Genomic DNA, 12,702 nt, shown 5'->3' on the forward strand with positions numbered 1-12,702 from the left:
CTGAATATGCTTTAAGAAAGGTTTGTAATTCTAAAAGACTTGTAATTGATAACCTTACATAGCTTTTGGACTGTGACATCTTGGGCTTGAAAGTTCCTTTGTGTGTCCAGACAGTATTATAATTTAACAGCTCCTGATGAGAACAACTGCACTGCTTGTAACTTTAGCTCTTGTGACTTAGGGATAGCTTCTCTTTTGTGTTCCTGGTCTACTTTTTTTTCCATGTTTCGTTATTATTTGTAATCATGATGCTTTCCAAGTAGTTTCTAATTATCTATTTCTAGACATCCTTCTTTCCTCAGAACGGGCTAAGTGAAGGTGAATAAGCATTAGCATGCATAGGATTTCAGATGGATTTTTAATACTTAGTTCTCTAAAAACGTGAGAAAAATAACAGAGTGCTCATTTTATAAAGTCTATTAGGGCAGGAAGATACAACCCATGCCCTGGAAAGGTGGAATAATCTATCAACAGTCTGTGGCTTTTGCTACATTAATTGAGGCTGGTAGGTGAGAGTTTGTTGGATGTTCCAGACAAAAGTTTCAGTGTGGAAGAAGTATGATCATTTTGTCTTTCCTAATAGTCCTTAACTTGCCCCAGATTCTTGCTTTAAGTCCAGTAAGTGATCATTTTCAACAACAAGCTTGAAGTACAGTCTTCGGCACAAGCTCTGGAGTCATGTGTCTTGGTTTCAAGCCATGATGATTATTAAATGATCCTGGTTAGAGTTGTTTTCTCTTAGATCATCCTAGAGAACAGTTAATTAAAACCTTTTAGCCTTTTCTCCCTGTTTTCTTCTCCCAGTGACTTGTATTTTGAAAGCTCTTGTGGTGGCCTTGAACAGTTTGCTGTTTATTGGCAGGGAGTGCAGAGTCCTGAGTTGGAGTTGTGGAGCAGTGAGTGCTTCCTACAGGTTGCTGTAATTCACACCGAGAACTTGCTTCACTGAAAGTTACCAGTATGATTGTGGGTATTTTTTTGGGAGGGAGGCAGGGGTGGGGTGGGGGAGTTTTCCTCCTTGTTGACTAGCACAAGCATTTAACTTGCTGTAATTTGCAGATAATTCATATAAAAGTGTAAGCTTAGAGGTAGTGCGTATTGATTTATACCTGCAGAAAAGTGTATTATTCTGGTCTGTCCTCTTTGCACTCTGCTGACTGGTTTCCTTCCCCACTTCACAGGGAACATGGTATTACTAAATAACTTCAGGCTGACCCTGTGACTGACACCTTGCTTTTCAAGTCCCAGGCAGCTGTCAGCTCAGCTTTGGCACTTGCAAAGGCTGTTTATTGTTAGTATGTTGTCAGATGGGAATGGTTATTTGGCAGTTAATGGCAATAACCCTCATTCCGAATCCTGGGCTTTGGCAGCCAGGCACCTGAAGTTTGAGTTTTGAGCCTAGGACTGTAGCAAGTCAGAAAGCTCTTAGTTTTATCTCTTATATTCCCTCCTTAGTACTTTCTCCTTCGTAGATAGATAATAGCTGGGACAAGCAAACAGCATTTCTGCAGAGTGGCACCTCTGTTAGACAAGGCTGTTGTAGAAGTGAATCCAGTCACTTAACCAAGAAACTCCCTCAAGTGTTGTCCCCCTTTGCCATGTGGTAGTAGGTAGTTGGAAGATGGATATTTAAAAATAGGGAAGGGGGAAAAGAAGTTAATAGATTCTAATGCTGAATAAACCATGTAAAGGTGTGTGTGTGTGTGGGGGGGGGTATTGCATGTCCCTGTATGTACAAGTATGGATGCTTGGGATGCTTGAAAGGAAGAAAAAAAGAATCATATTGATGTAATTTGAGCCTTCTGCTGTTTTCTGGGAGAAAAAAACCTATCCTGTAATTACTTCTGTTTACTAATCAGTTTAAACCAATGTACTTTATATTCAGGACCTGCCTAAACACCTCCCTTCCTATCCCTCTGTGGTCTCCCTCCACTGTAGCTATCCTGCCAACTTGAGCCCTAAAACTGAACTTGATCAGCCCTGATCTAATTCGCTGTGTAGTTTTTGTAATGGCACAAGAGAGCAGGGAAGGGAGGCTCATAGTTGATGTGGTTCTGCTTTGTTTTCTTCTGTGATGATACTGATTTATGCTGTTTTTTGCAGAAGGATTTAGGAATTTAGTTCAATGTCCACTTGTGGGCATCTTTTAAAGGGAATGATGGACAAAGCTTCAAGAATCTTGACAAGAGTAATGATTCAGAAAAGCAGAGCTGGTGAAAGAGATGGGAATAACAGGTTGGGTTTTTTTTTCCTTCTACTTGGACTCCCAGTCTTATCTCTAAGATACGTGACAAGCATTTCGGTCCTCAGACAGCCAGATAAAGTCAGGAGTAATTGTTCTTCTGATTGAAGAACAAAATGTTTTGCAGCAAAGATGATTTAAGCTTACTGTTAAGAAAATACTTTGTAGTTGATCAGATCGTGAGCCACTGGACAGAACAATGGGGGAGGTCAGCCTGGTTTTATTTTAACTGATACCTGGTAGAAATAGCATAGGTGTACTTGCCCGTGTACCTTGATGCAGCACAATTAAATCTCTTGAACCCTTATTATAAGGCAGTTTGTGTTTTGTCTTGACCTTCTACAGATCAAAATAATTTCAGATGTGGTGGCTTTGTAATTCCACTAATCATAAAACTGGTTTTATCTTTCTTTTTTCTTTTTTACCCACATACAGTAACTAATACTGTAAGGCACAAAATTCAAAAGTAGTGCTGGATAATATGTTTAATACATTCTCCTGTCGTCAGTGTCAGACTTTGATACAAAGTGATGTTATGTGCAGAGCTTAAAAAAAGGTCAGTTTAGTTGTATCTGAACAAGCCCTCATGTCAGACTCTTTTAGTGTGGAACTAATTAAATTCAAAGCAGTAACTTATAAATTATCTTTTAATCACACTTAACATTGGCCACGTGGATTTGTGTGATCACAGTTAACATGCTTATTTAGATAAAGCCTGATGGGAGGTTTCTCTGCCACCGGATTTCTATCCATATTTTGTAAGGAAGTATCTGAGCTGTGATTCAGAGGAAGATTGACTGGATCAGGCTGTGGCAGAGCAAGAGAGTCTGAGCAGCATCAGTTCTGAGCTTTGTTTCAGCTCACTTTCATCTCAGTTATAGGCTGATGCTGTGTTGATGGCAGGCAGTGTAGATCTAAAAGAAAAGGTAGGTGGATGTTGAGGACTTCTCAAAGTCGGGTACCTGGGAAGCTCTAGGGTAAAAGACAGGCTGAAGAGCGGTCTTATGACTTCTTATTTTCAGTTCCCTGTTGGATGCCTTTGGAATCTTACCCTTATAAGAGAAAACACTACTTGCTACTTGGGGAAGGGTGAGGGGTGGTTTTAATCCATACTTGGAACATATGTACTATTCGGTTCATCAGTACTTCCTAATATGTGAAGCTTTCTTGCCTAGACTTTCAGCTGGTGCAGATCACTTAGTGTTTCTCAGGAGCAGTAGCGAGCTGTGTGGCTTGTCCTCTGTGCTGCTCTGCCTCTGTATGTCACCCTCATGGTGGATGCAAATGTGATTTGAGAATGTGAGGAGTGAGGGACTGTGGGGCTCCTGCAGAAACGTAGCAGCAACAAGCACATGGTGGGCCGCCAGCCACGATAGGCTCCCTGCTCAAAGAGTTTGTCATGGAAGGAGATGGTGGGGCTGCAAGCTGGGGCCTGTACAAAATGTTTATAGTAGGTAGATTTGTGGCTTTAGCCCATGATTTAAGGTTTACATACTGAAAAAAGAGCAATACTGAGCTTGGCTGTGGTAGCTTCCTATGTCAATATGAGTTGTATCATTTTTTGTTTGTTGTGTCAATGCTGACGTGAGTCTCCAAGCTGCTCAGTTAATTTGATGTTTCCATCAATATTAGAATTTGGAATGGTGGATGATACTTTCTTTTTCCATGTAGAGTAGGTGCAGGCAGGTATATAGAGCATGTAGAGATATATGACATTAAACCAGGATGCAGTAACCTTACAGGAGAGGAAACCTCTCATCTGTTGCCAGAGGCTCTCAAGTGCAGTGCTTTAGGTGCTGTCTCTGTGATAAAGATAGCTGTCAGCTGGATGGAACATTTTTGCTTTAGAAAAAGAAAAGACTAGTCAGTTGCTAAAAATTCTTAGGTGTTAATACTTATTTAAATCCAGCCCAAGTCAGTGCCTCTGAGCCAGCAGGGTCTGTGAGGTATTTTAAGAAATGCAGGGTTGGTACCTTCCTTGGGGAAGGCGCTGTTGAATCAGTCCTGTTCTAACAACAAACTTTTTTTTCCTGGTTTTAGGATACTTGTGAAAGATGGTGGATCGCTTGGCAAACAGTGAGGCAAACACTAGAAGAATAAGTATAGTGGAAAACTGCTTTGGAGCAGCTGGTCAACCCCTGACTATTCCTGGTCGCGTTCTGATTGGAGAGGGAGTACTAACAAAGCTGTGTAGGAAGAAGCCGAAGGCAAGGCAGTTCTTCCTGTTCAATGACATCCTTGTTTATGGCAATATTGTCATCCAGAAGAAGAAATACAATAAACAGCACATAATCCCACTAGAAAACGTCACTATTGATTCCATCCAGGATGAGGGAGACTTACGGAATGGGTGGCTTATCAAAACACCAACAAAGTCTTTTGCAGTTTACGCTGCCACTGCTACAGAGAAGTCTGAGTGGATGAACCACATTAATAAGTGTGTTTCTGATTTGCTTTCCAAAAGCGGGAAGACTCCTAGCAATGAGCATGCAGCTGTCTGGGTACCGGACTCGGAAGCCGCTGTGTGCATGCGCTGTCAGAAAGCAAAGTTCACGCCTGTCAACCGTCGCCACCACTGTCGCAAGTGCGGCTTTGTCGTGTGCGGGCCATGCTCTGAAAAGAGGTTCCTGCTCCCAAGCCAGTCCTCCAAGCCTGTGCGGATTTGCGACTTCTGCTACGATCTTCTTTCTACTGGGGAGATGACTGCTTGTCAGTCCACTAGATCAGACTGCTACAGCCAGTCACCTAAATCATCTCTAAATGATGTATCTGATGATGATGACGATGAAGACAGTAGCGACTGAGGACCAAACATTTTTTCCCATGTGTTGCAATTTGTTTCAAACCATATGGAGCTGCTTTTGGGGAAGTTTATAGTAAGGTTCCTCAGAAAAAAAATCCTGTTCTAGCCATAAAATATGCCTGAATATCTTCAATTGCAATGTGCCTCAATCTATGAATTCTCTAGACAATAGTTTTTTCACTCCTCTGCAGGGATAGGCTGTTGCAAATGTTATCAGAATATTTTCCAACTTCTTATACTTGAGTTGTGTCTAGGTTAGACTTTTGTGGAAGATTGGAGAATAAAATGTACTTTCTTAATTTAACAACCCATACTTCCTAATGCTTCATACTGTTATGTTGTTAAGTGGGATTTTTTTCCAGATATGGAGAGGAAAACTAAGCATGCATGGAACAGTGACATTTTGGTTAATCCCTCAGACCATCTTGTGTTTTTCTAACCATGGTATGTAATAAGTTGAAATGTGACATAACTTACAATCTTAAATGTCACAAAACTTGGAGTTGTCTTGTTTTGCTCTTATTTATGACTTCCTATGCCAAGCAGTGCCTTGTACCAGTTGTGCTGATTCAGGAAGAAACACACCTGTTCTATGTTGTCTGTAGTTGCCTGATGCTGGTATTTGAGAGATTGTTGGTGCTATTGAAAATAACTGCTGTGTTCAAAGTGGAGCTTTGACAAGGTCATAACTGTGCCCAGTGACGGGTGATGGGAGACCCGAATCACACATCCCCACCTGTGCAGGCAGACCCCAAGACTCTGCAGATTCCCACAGGCTTCAACAGGGTTGTCCTAGCAGGAGCTGCACTGCGGGTCAGGATCTTGAGATGAGAAGCTTAGGGTGGCTCTTCATGGGGATTTATGTTTTCTTTTCAGAGCAGTTTCTAAGTTTCAAATTTGGCAAATGCATTCTGAAATTTTAGCTGGGTGATAGAGCAGTTGGATGTGATAGCCTACATATTTCTGGAAATCACTCCCCAAAATGGTACTAAATTGTTTTAAGAAACATTGAGGAGAGGGTTGGGTTTCCCCCCATCCCCCAAGAGTTTTATTGGCTTGTTTGGAAAGAACATCATCATTTTGAACAAAAAGCCTGCAAGTATCCTTATAAAAATTGGCTTTCCTTTTTACACAGCTGACCTCAGGATAAATGTGAGATGCTTGTTATTTCATTCAGGACCAAGAAAGATGTATTTAAGAACTGTAATGAAATCATCAGTGCAGAAAATGTCTCTGGGATAGTATTCATTTTTATTTGTAATAAGTTCTTGAATACAGAAATGTCATGTTCCCATATAAGTGTCAAAGTTAGATTTGCAAAGACATGTTAAACCCCCAAATACTATGGTTCTATATTTTTATAATGGTAGTGTCAATTTTGAAGCAGAAAAACCTCTTTGAAATAGTTGTATGAATGTACAACTGACTTTATAAAAAGAAAAGTTACACTTTTGTATCTCTGAGTGACAATTTCTGCACTGTTTGCCTTAGTTGGCAATAATTGGGTTAAATATTTATTGAATAAACAATCAATGCTGCATATTGCACTAGTCTCCCTTTCTGTATGCTGTAATTGTCAGTCATTTTTATATAAAAACTAGCAGAGCACTTCAGAGCTGTAGCCCTCTGAGATTTCTGGTAGCTGAAGATGCACTTAGCATCTTCACGGAGGCACTCTACAGGAATAGTCTGCAGGACATTGCTTCAGGTGAAAATTGTGTTAGTATTTTTAGCTTGGACAGTTCCTAAAAGTAAGCTTTTTTAAAAGCACTGAAGAGTACTTGATCTGCTTTGAAATAAACATAACAAGGGGAAAGCTAGGGATGAGGAGGACTCTGTAAAATTGCCAGAGAAGCAATAAACAGTTGTATATACTGAAAAAGTAGCTGAAATGAGTAGTTACATACACTTATTCCTTGAAAGATTGGGGAATGGTGACTTGCAGCAGGGGAAAACGGGCTATTCTGAGAAGGCACTTCCAGTTAATAGTGGTTCCTTTTTTTACCTCTCAATATTTATATTTCAGGAACGGAGACTTGTCAGCCTAAGTTTTTCTACAGAATCAAAGTACAAACCTCTCTTGTACATACCTTCTGATGACTAACAGTTATTTTCTTCCTTGTGCAATTGTTTCTTAAGCTGTCAAATATTAATTTGTCTTGTTAAAGGGTCTATCTCTTTGTGTACTTTCCCTATGTTTCTGTATGTTGTGCTTACTTTTCAGCACTTTCTAGGGGGTGGGAAGAGGGTTCCTGAGGGTTCATATCCTGTATTTTGCAGGATATTCTTGTACCTACTTCAAATATCTTTTTATCTGTGAATGAAACTTGCACTGTGCTGCACTGATCTCTGAAGCTGTAACCAAACCAACTTCTATGTGGGGAGTTATCATCTGAAACTGATGTATGAGGTCCAAGCTTTTTCAGAAAGCATTAAAGAAGGTGTTTGATGGTATTACTCCTATCCCTCAGTGGTATTAGTTTGAAACATTACAAAATGGACTTAACAGTGGCTTCTGTTGTACTTAAATTCCTGAAAGGGCTCATTTTGTACTTTGTAATCTTGTCCTTCCAAATTATTTTATTTACAAATATATGGTGTAGCTTCAAGCCTATGTGTTTAATTTTCTTTAACTGTGGGCCTGCAAGGGTGACAAAATAGGGCGGCTGGTTTTTATCTTGCATGTATTTTAGCAGCAAGTTTATTCACTGGAGAGATTAATAAAGTGGGAGTGTGAGCATATACGAGGAGACAAGACTGAATCGGAAAAAAAATGTAGTTATGGGTTTGGAAGCCACTTGCATGCTTTAGTATCTGTTTAAAACAAGGGTGACCAAGTGTGTTGTGAGTTTGGCTTTTGCTGGAGCAGTGTCAGCTGGGCCATTGGAAGAGGCTGGAGGACCCTTCACATGGGGCAGGGTGCTGAGCAGCTCTACCCCAGTGCTGCAGGTCTCGGCTCTGGGCCCTATCAAACCACCACTGGAGATGAGATTTCTCATGGTACCAAACTGCAGGCTAACTTAGTACATTTCCTGGAACTTCTGTGCTCTTAAGATCTTAAAATAGTGGTTAAATATGGTCAGTTTCTGTGCATGTTATGTACTTTCGTTGTTTGTAGTAGGCTTAACCTGCCTTTTTTTGATAAGCTTTCCAATCCGATGGAACGAAAGCAGCAGCAGTGCCTGCAGCGTCTCTTGCAAGGCTCTGCACTCAGCTTTTGCTCTGTAGAAGGTGCTATACTGTAGAAATAAGTACTTGCTCTGAGTTCACATTTTGCTCACTCTTTGCCAGTACTTTCTTTTGCTGGAAATATTAAAGAAAAGGGAAAAGTCTCTCTTCTGAAGGTTCTAATTGAAGCCTACTAATTTTAGCCTCTGCACCTAAACTGCCATTGTTATCTTAAAATATAAATTAGCCTGTTTTCCTTTCAGGTTTGATGCAGCTGAATTTCCTGTAGCTAATGAGTAATCTGTGAGGGTCAAGCACTGTTACTCAGTTTCACATAAAGTTGAACAAAATGGGTGAGTGGATTAATGCGTGTTGGAGTTTGCAGCAGGGCATTTAAGGTCTCTCTTCTGATGTGCAGATTATGAAAATGACATGAAGAAAGGTTGTATTTATGTGGGGCTTTCCCCCAAGGGATATACTTTAGCTAATCTCTTAATGCAGATGAAACAGTGGTTATCAGAGTTGCTGGTAAATGTTTAAGTGGAAGCAGATTATGGCTCGTATTACTGTGATTTTTGTTTTCTTGTAATCGCAGGACCGGTAGAAGAATGCATGATTCTGTTAGCAGATACAGCTGGGAAGGAGTTGAAGTACTGATTTCTCCCATCCCCCCTGTTAGCAAATTATTGTAGTAAATATTAGAAGGTCTCTTGGCTGTTTTCTGCCTTTCATTTGGTGAAATCTGAGCTACTTGTTTGTGCCTGCAGCCAGTCTCTTGCCAGCGCTGGCTCCCGTGACTCATCGGGTAGCCAGCACGCTTGCCGCGAAGAATCTCTGCTCTGTTCCCTTGCTGTGATGGAGTTTGGAGCTGCTGGGGAGTGCAGCACAGCCACGGTGGCTCTGCTGTACAGTGACAGACAGCTGTACTGCACTGCATGGATCTGAGACTAGCCTTGAGGAATAAGGAATCTGAACCTCAGAATAGATCTGTTATATTCTAAATTACTTTCGACCTGTGCCCAGAGTGAGAATCGAAACACTTCAACTGCACTTGGACACGTTTAGGATAAAAACTAACAATGTAAATGACTGAATTGACAGTGAAATACTCTGCCAAGGAGCGAGAGGCATTTCAGGGTCACTTAGTGCATGACTGTTGTTACGCCTGCCTAAGTGGAATAAGCGTTCCTCTGGGATGAAGTTTTACATTTATACAACTTGCAGTTACTTGTATCTAGTATTTTAAGAAATTCTTTCTCAGGTTCATTTCTGCAAGCACAGAAAGCTACCAAATAGCAGCAGCAAAGCCCAAGGTGAAGACACCTGACCCACCTGCCCTGCTGAGGGTCAGTCTCAGTTACACAGAGGGTAACTGGATTACATCTAAAAGAGACCTTTAGGAGTCCTTTTGCACAAGATGATACCCCCAGCCTAAGTAGTGTTCAGGCAGAAAGCAAGAGCTCATTTTGTTTGGATGTTCTGGGGCATAATGTTAATGAGTTCAAGGGCTTAAATCTTGTAATGGTCAGATCTTTGGCAGTGTCTGTTGACCTTTCTTAGGCAGGCTTTTTTACTGAGGAAGAGTAGATGTCAGTGCTACTACAGGTGTGAGTGCTTGCTAGAAATCCATTTTAGCTTTTGGGTAAACTTCCTATTTAGATTTTTCTATCCAAAAGCTGTTGCATATGTGCAAGTTCAATTGTAGTCTGTGCTGTAGTAAGAGTTAGAGCTTTTATGGCTGTTTCTTATAGTCTGGTGCTGCTGTTGAGCACTTCTAACCTGTGAGGTTGAAATGGGTTTGTTTAACAGCAGCAGTCTTGGAGAAAGCTGTCTAGCAGTGAAGGAGGGGGGTCTGCTTGAAATTGCAGTCAGTTCTTTTTAGCTGTTTTGCCCAGGTCTGTGGTGTCTCTTCAGAATGCCAGCTCCACAGTGGGCTCGGACACCTGCTTCCGTATATAGAAGTATACAGGTAAAGTGATTTCCTTCCTTCCCCATCTGGCTTGCTTCATACTTCCTTTATCAGGGTATTACCCTGGAAGATAAGATAATAACCGAGGGCTGAGCCTGTCCCTCCTGCCTGACAGGGATGATGTGAGCACTGTTACGATGGGCTGTGGGATGTGTACCGCGTGCTGGGAATAAGGAAGACAACAGAATTAACTGCTATGCTGAGAAAACAAACATGTTGGTGAATTAATGTTGTGTGGAAAGAAAGACCTGGCCTCTCGGCCTGTCGTTAGCACACAGTGCTGTGGAGTTGCCTGCCAGGTGCAGAAGGCAAGGCAAGCAGCTTCAGTGAGAATGGGCCTTGGAGGGCCTGTGGCCTGCTCTGAGGTTTTCTTCTGAAACTAAAGTTACTACTAAAAAAAAAAAAGTCAAACCAAAGAGAGAGCTCTGACCTTTATTGTATGTAATTTGGCATTTTGAGTAGAGAAGTCTTATGGTTTGGAAGGACCAACCTGGCTTTTAAACAAGGTAGTTGTGTAATGTTTTTAGCTGCACTGAAATGGTAGCTTGCAACAGGAATAAGCATGAAAGAGCCCATTTTGAAAACAGTTCTTTTCACGCTTTTAGTGATGGATATAGCTCCTCTCATGTGAGATCTCTGGAAAGAGAGGAAAGTTACCCTCTGTTGGGTACTTGCTTTAGTGTTTGTAGTGAAGGGGTTTGTTCCCTGAATTGAAACTAAATGTGTATAACTCTTCTTTTTGTGGATAAACCCATTTTACATGTGGCAGGATATATTAAATGTGATTTAAATGAGTGCAGTGTGGTTCTGCTCATGCCTAAAACAAAGCAGGCCCCGTGATCTGTGTAGTGGAAGCTGGTGGCTTCAGGCTTACAGGTGATGACAGCAGCTCTTCAGCAGCAGATGGGTACAGCACTAACACAGTCTCTGTTGCCCTTTGTTTCAACAATTTGGGAAGGAAAAACAGTTGCTGCTGTTGCTAGTCACCATGTACAAATTAATGCTGAGAAGTGCAATGTGTGGTCCTTACTAGCAGCAGCGCCCTGAGGTTCCTTTGATGCAGTTTGGAGACAGGTAACTCCCTGCCACGCTGTCCTAAAGCCCCACATGGGGAACAAATGATGCCTTGTCTGACATGGCCATGCCCGTCCCCTCGGAATGGGGTGCCAGTGCTCTTGGCTGCTCTATGGTGGCTTTTCAGAAGCACGAGGAGCACTCTTGCAGCTCTGCTGTGCCTCTGCAAGGCGCACCTGAGCAGGCTGGGCAGCTCGGAGGTGGTGAAGGAGTGTGGGAACAATCACCCTGGGGTACAGATGGGTTTGGGTGAAGCTTGCAGTTAGTTAGCAAAGTACAGAGACTGCTCTTAGTGGCAAGTGCCAGCATGTCTAGTGCGTGTCACCTGGCTTCGGTCAGGGAGGTGGGGCTCGGCTCTGAATACCTGGCGCTGGGGGTGCTGCCTCGGAAGCTTTATCTGCAGTTTCTGTCTTAGATCCAGCACTCTTTGGCAGTACCTGTGTTGAGAGGCTGTTTCAGTTGTGTCAGGGGAGTCGGAGGTGCGTGCAGTTGTCCTCATGCTTTGGAAGTGTTGGTGCCCAGCATGCAGGTGATGAGTGCCTGAGGCCAGCTTCTGCCCCTGCTGGGTTTGTGGCTGATGCTGCTCATTACAGCATGCAGCAGCAACCTCAGCAGGGTTGAAAGAGAGTTTGCTGGTCCATAGAATGTATGTAACACAGTTGCCTGCAGTAGCAAGGGACCAACAGTGCAATACCAGGTTCCCTCTGCTCCACTGTCAGACCAGTGACATGAGGCCAGGACTGACCTGACTCCTTGGCTGTAGAAAAATCCATGAGCTCTTCCCTCGGTCTTGCTGTACTTGTGTAAATGGGGACGGAAGGAAGACAGGCAGTGCCTGCCTCCTGTGTGAAGTCACAGGGTAGCTGAGGCTGGCAGGACCTCTAGAGGTCATCCTATCCAACCCCCTGCTCAAGCAGGGCCACCTAGAGCTGGTTGTCCAGGACCATGTCCGTGTGGCTTTTGAATATTTCCAAGGATGGAGCCTCCACAGCCTCTCTGGGCAACCTGAGCCAGTGCGTGGTCACCCTCACAGTGAAAGTGTGCTTCCTGCTGTTCAGAGGGAACCTCCTGTGTTTCAGCATGTGCCCGTTGCCTCTGATCCTGACACTGGGCATCATGGAAGAGATTCTGGCTCCATCCTCTTTGCACCTTCCCTTCAGGTGCATCACACATTGATGAGGACCCCCTCAAGCCTGTTCTTCAAGCTGAACATTCCCAGCTGTCAGCCTCTCCTTGTAGGAGAGATGGTCCAGTCCCTTTATCAGTCTTGTGGCCCTTCACTGGCCTCTCTTCAGTATGTCCACATTTCTCTTGTACTGGGAAGCCCAGAACTGGATGCATTACTCCAGGTGTGGCCTCACCAGTGCTGAGTATAGAGAAAAAGGGTCACCTGCTAGCAATATTTTCCCTTGTGCTGCTAGGGATATTGTTAACCTTCTTTGCTGC

At 42.8% G+C, this 12,702-nt stretch overlaps 1 protein-coding gene across 1 annotated transcript; it reads left to right on the top strand.

Moving 5' to 3' along the window:
- The first annotated feature begins 4,288 nt into the window (after positions 1 to 4,288).
- PLEKHF2 (pleckstrin homology domain containing, family F (with FYVE domain) member 2) lies at positions 4,289 to 5,397 on the top strand. Its single transcript, XM_010016746.1, has one exon. The coding sequence runs from the start codon at positions 4,297 to 4,299 to the stop codon at positions 5,044 to 5,046; it is 750 nt and encodes a 249-aa protein (XP_010015048.1). The 5' UTR covers positions 4,289 to 4,296; the 3' UTR covers positions 5,047 to 5,397.
- Positions 5,398 to 12,702: the final 7,305 nt, after the last annotated feature.

Source organism: Nestor notabilis, unplaced genomic scaffold (assembly GCF_000696875.1).
Source record: "Nestor notabilis isolate BGI_N333 unplaced genomic scaffold, ASM69687v1 scaffold4626, whole genome shotgun sequence".
Taxonomy (NCBI): Eukaryota; Metazoa; Chordata; class Aves; order Psittaciformes; family Psittacidae; genus Nestor; species Nestor notabilis.

Coding starts and splice junctions, on each gene's coding strand:
- PLEKHF2 (XM_010016746.1), top strand. CDS start 4,297: ATGGTGGATCGCTTGGCAAACAGTGAGGCAAACACTAGAAGAATAAGT.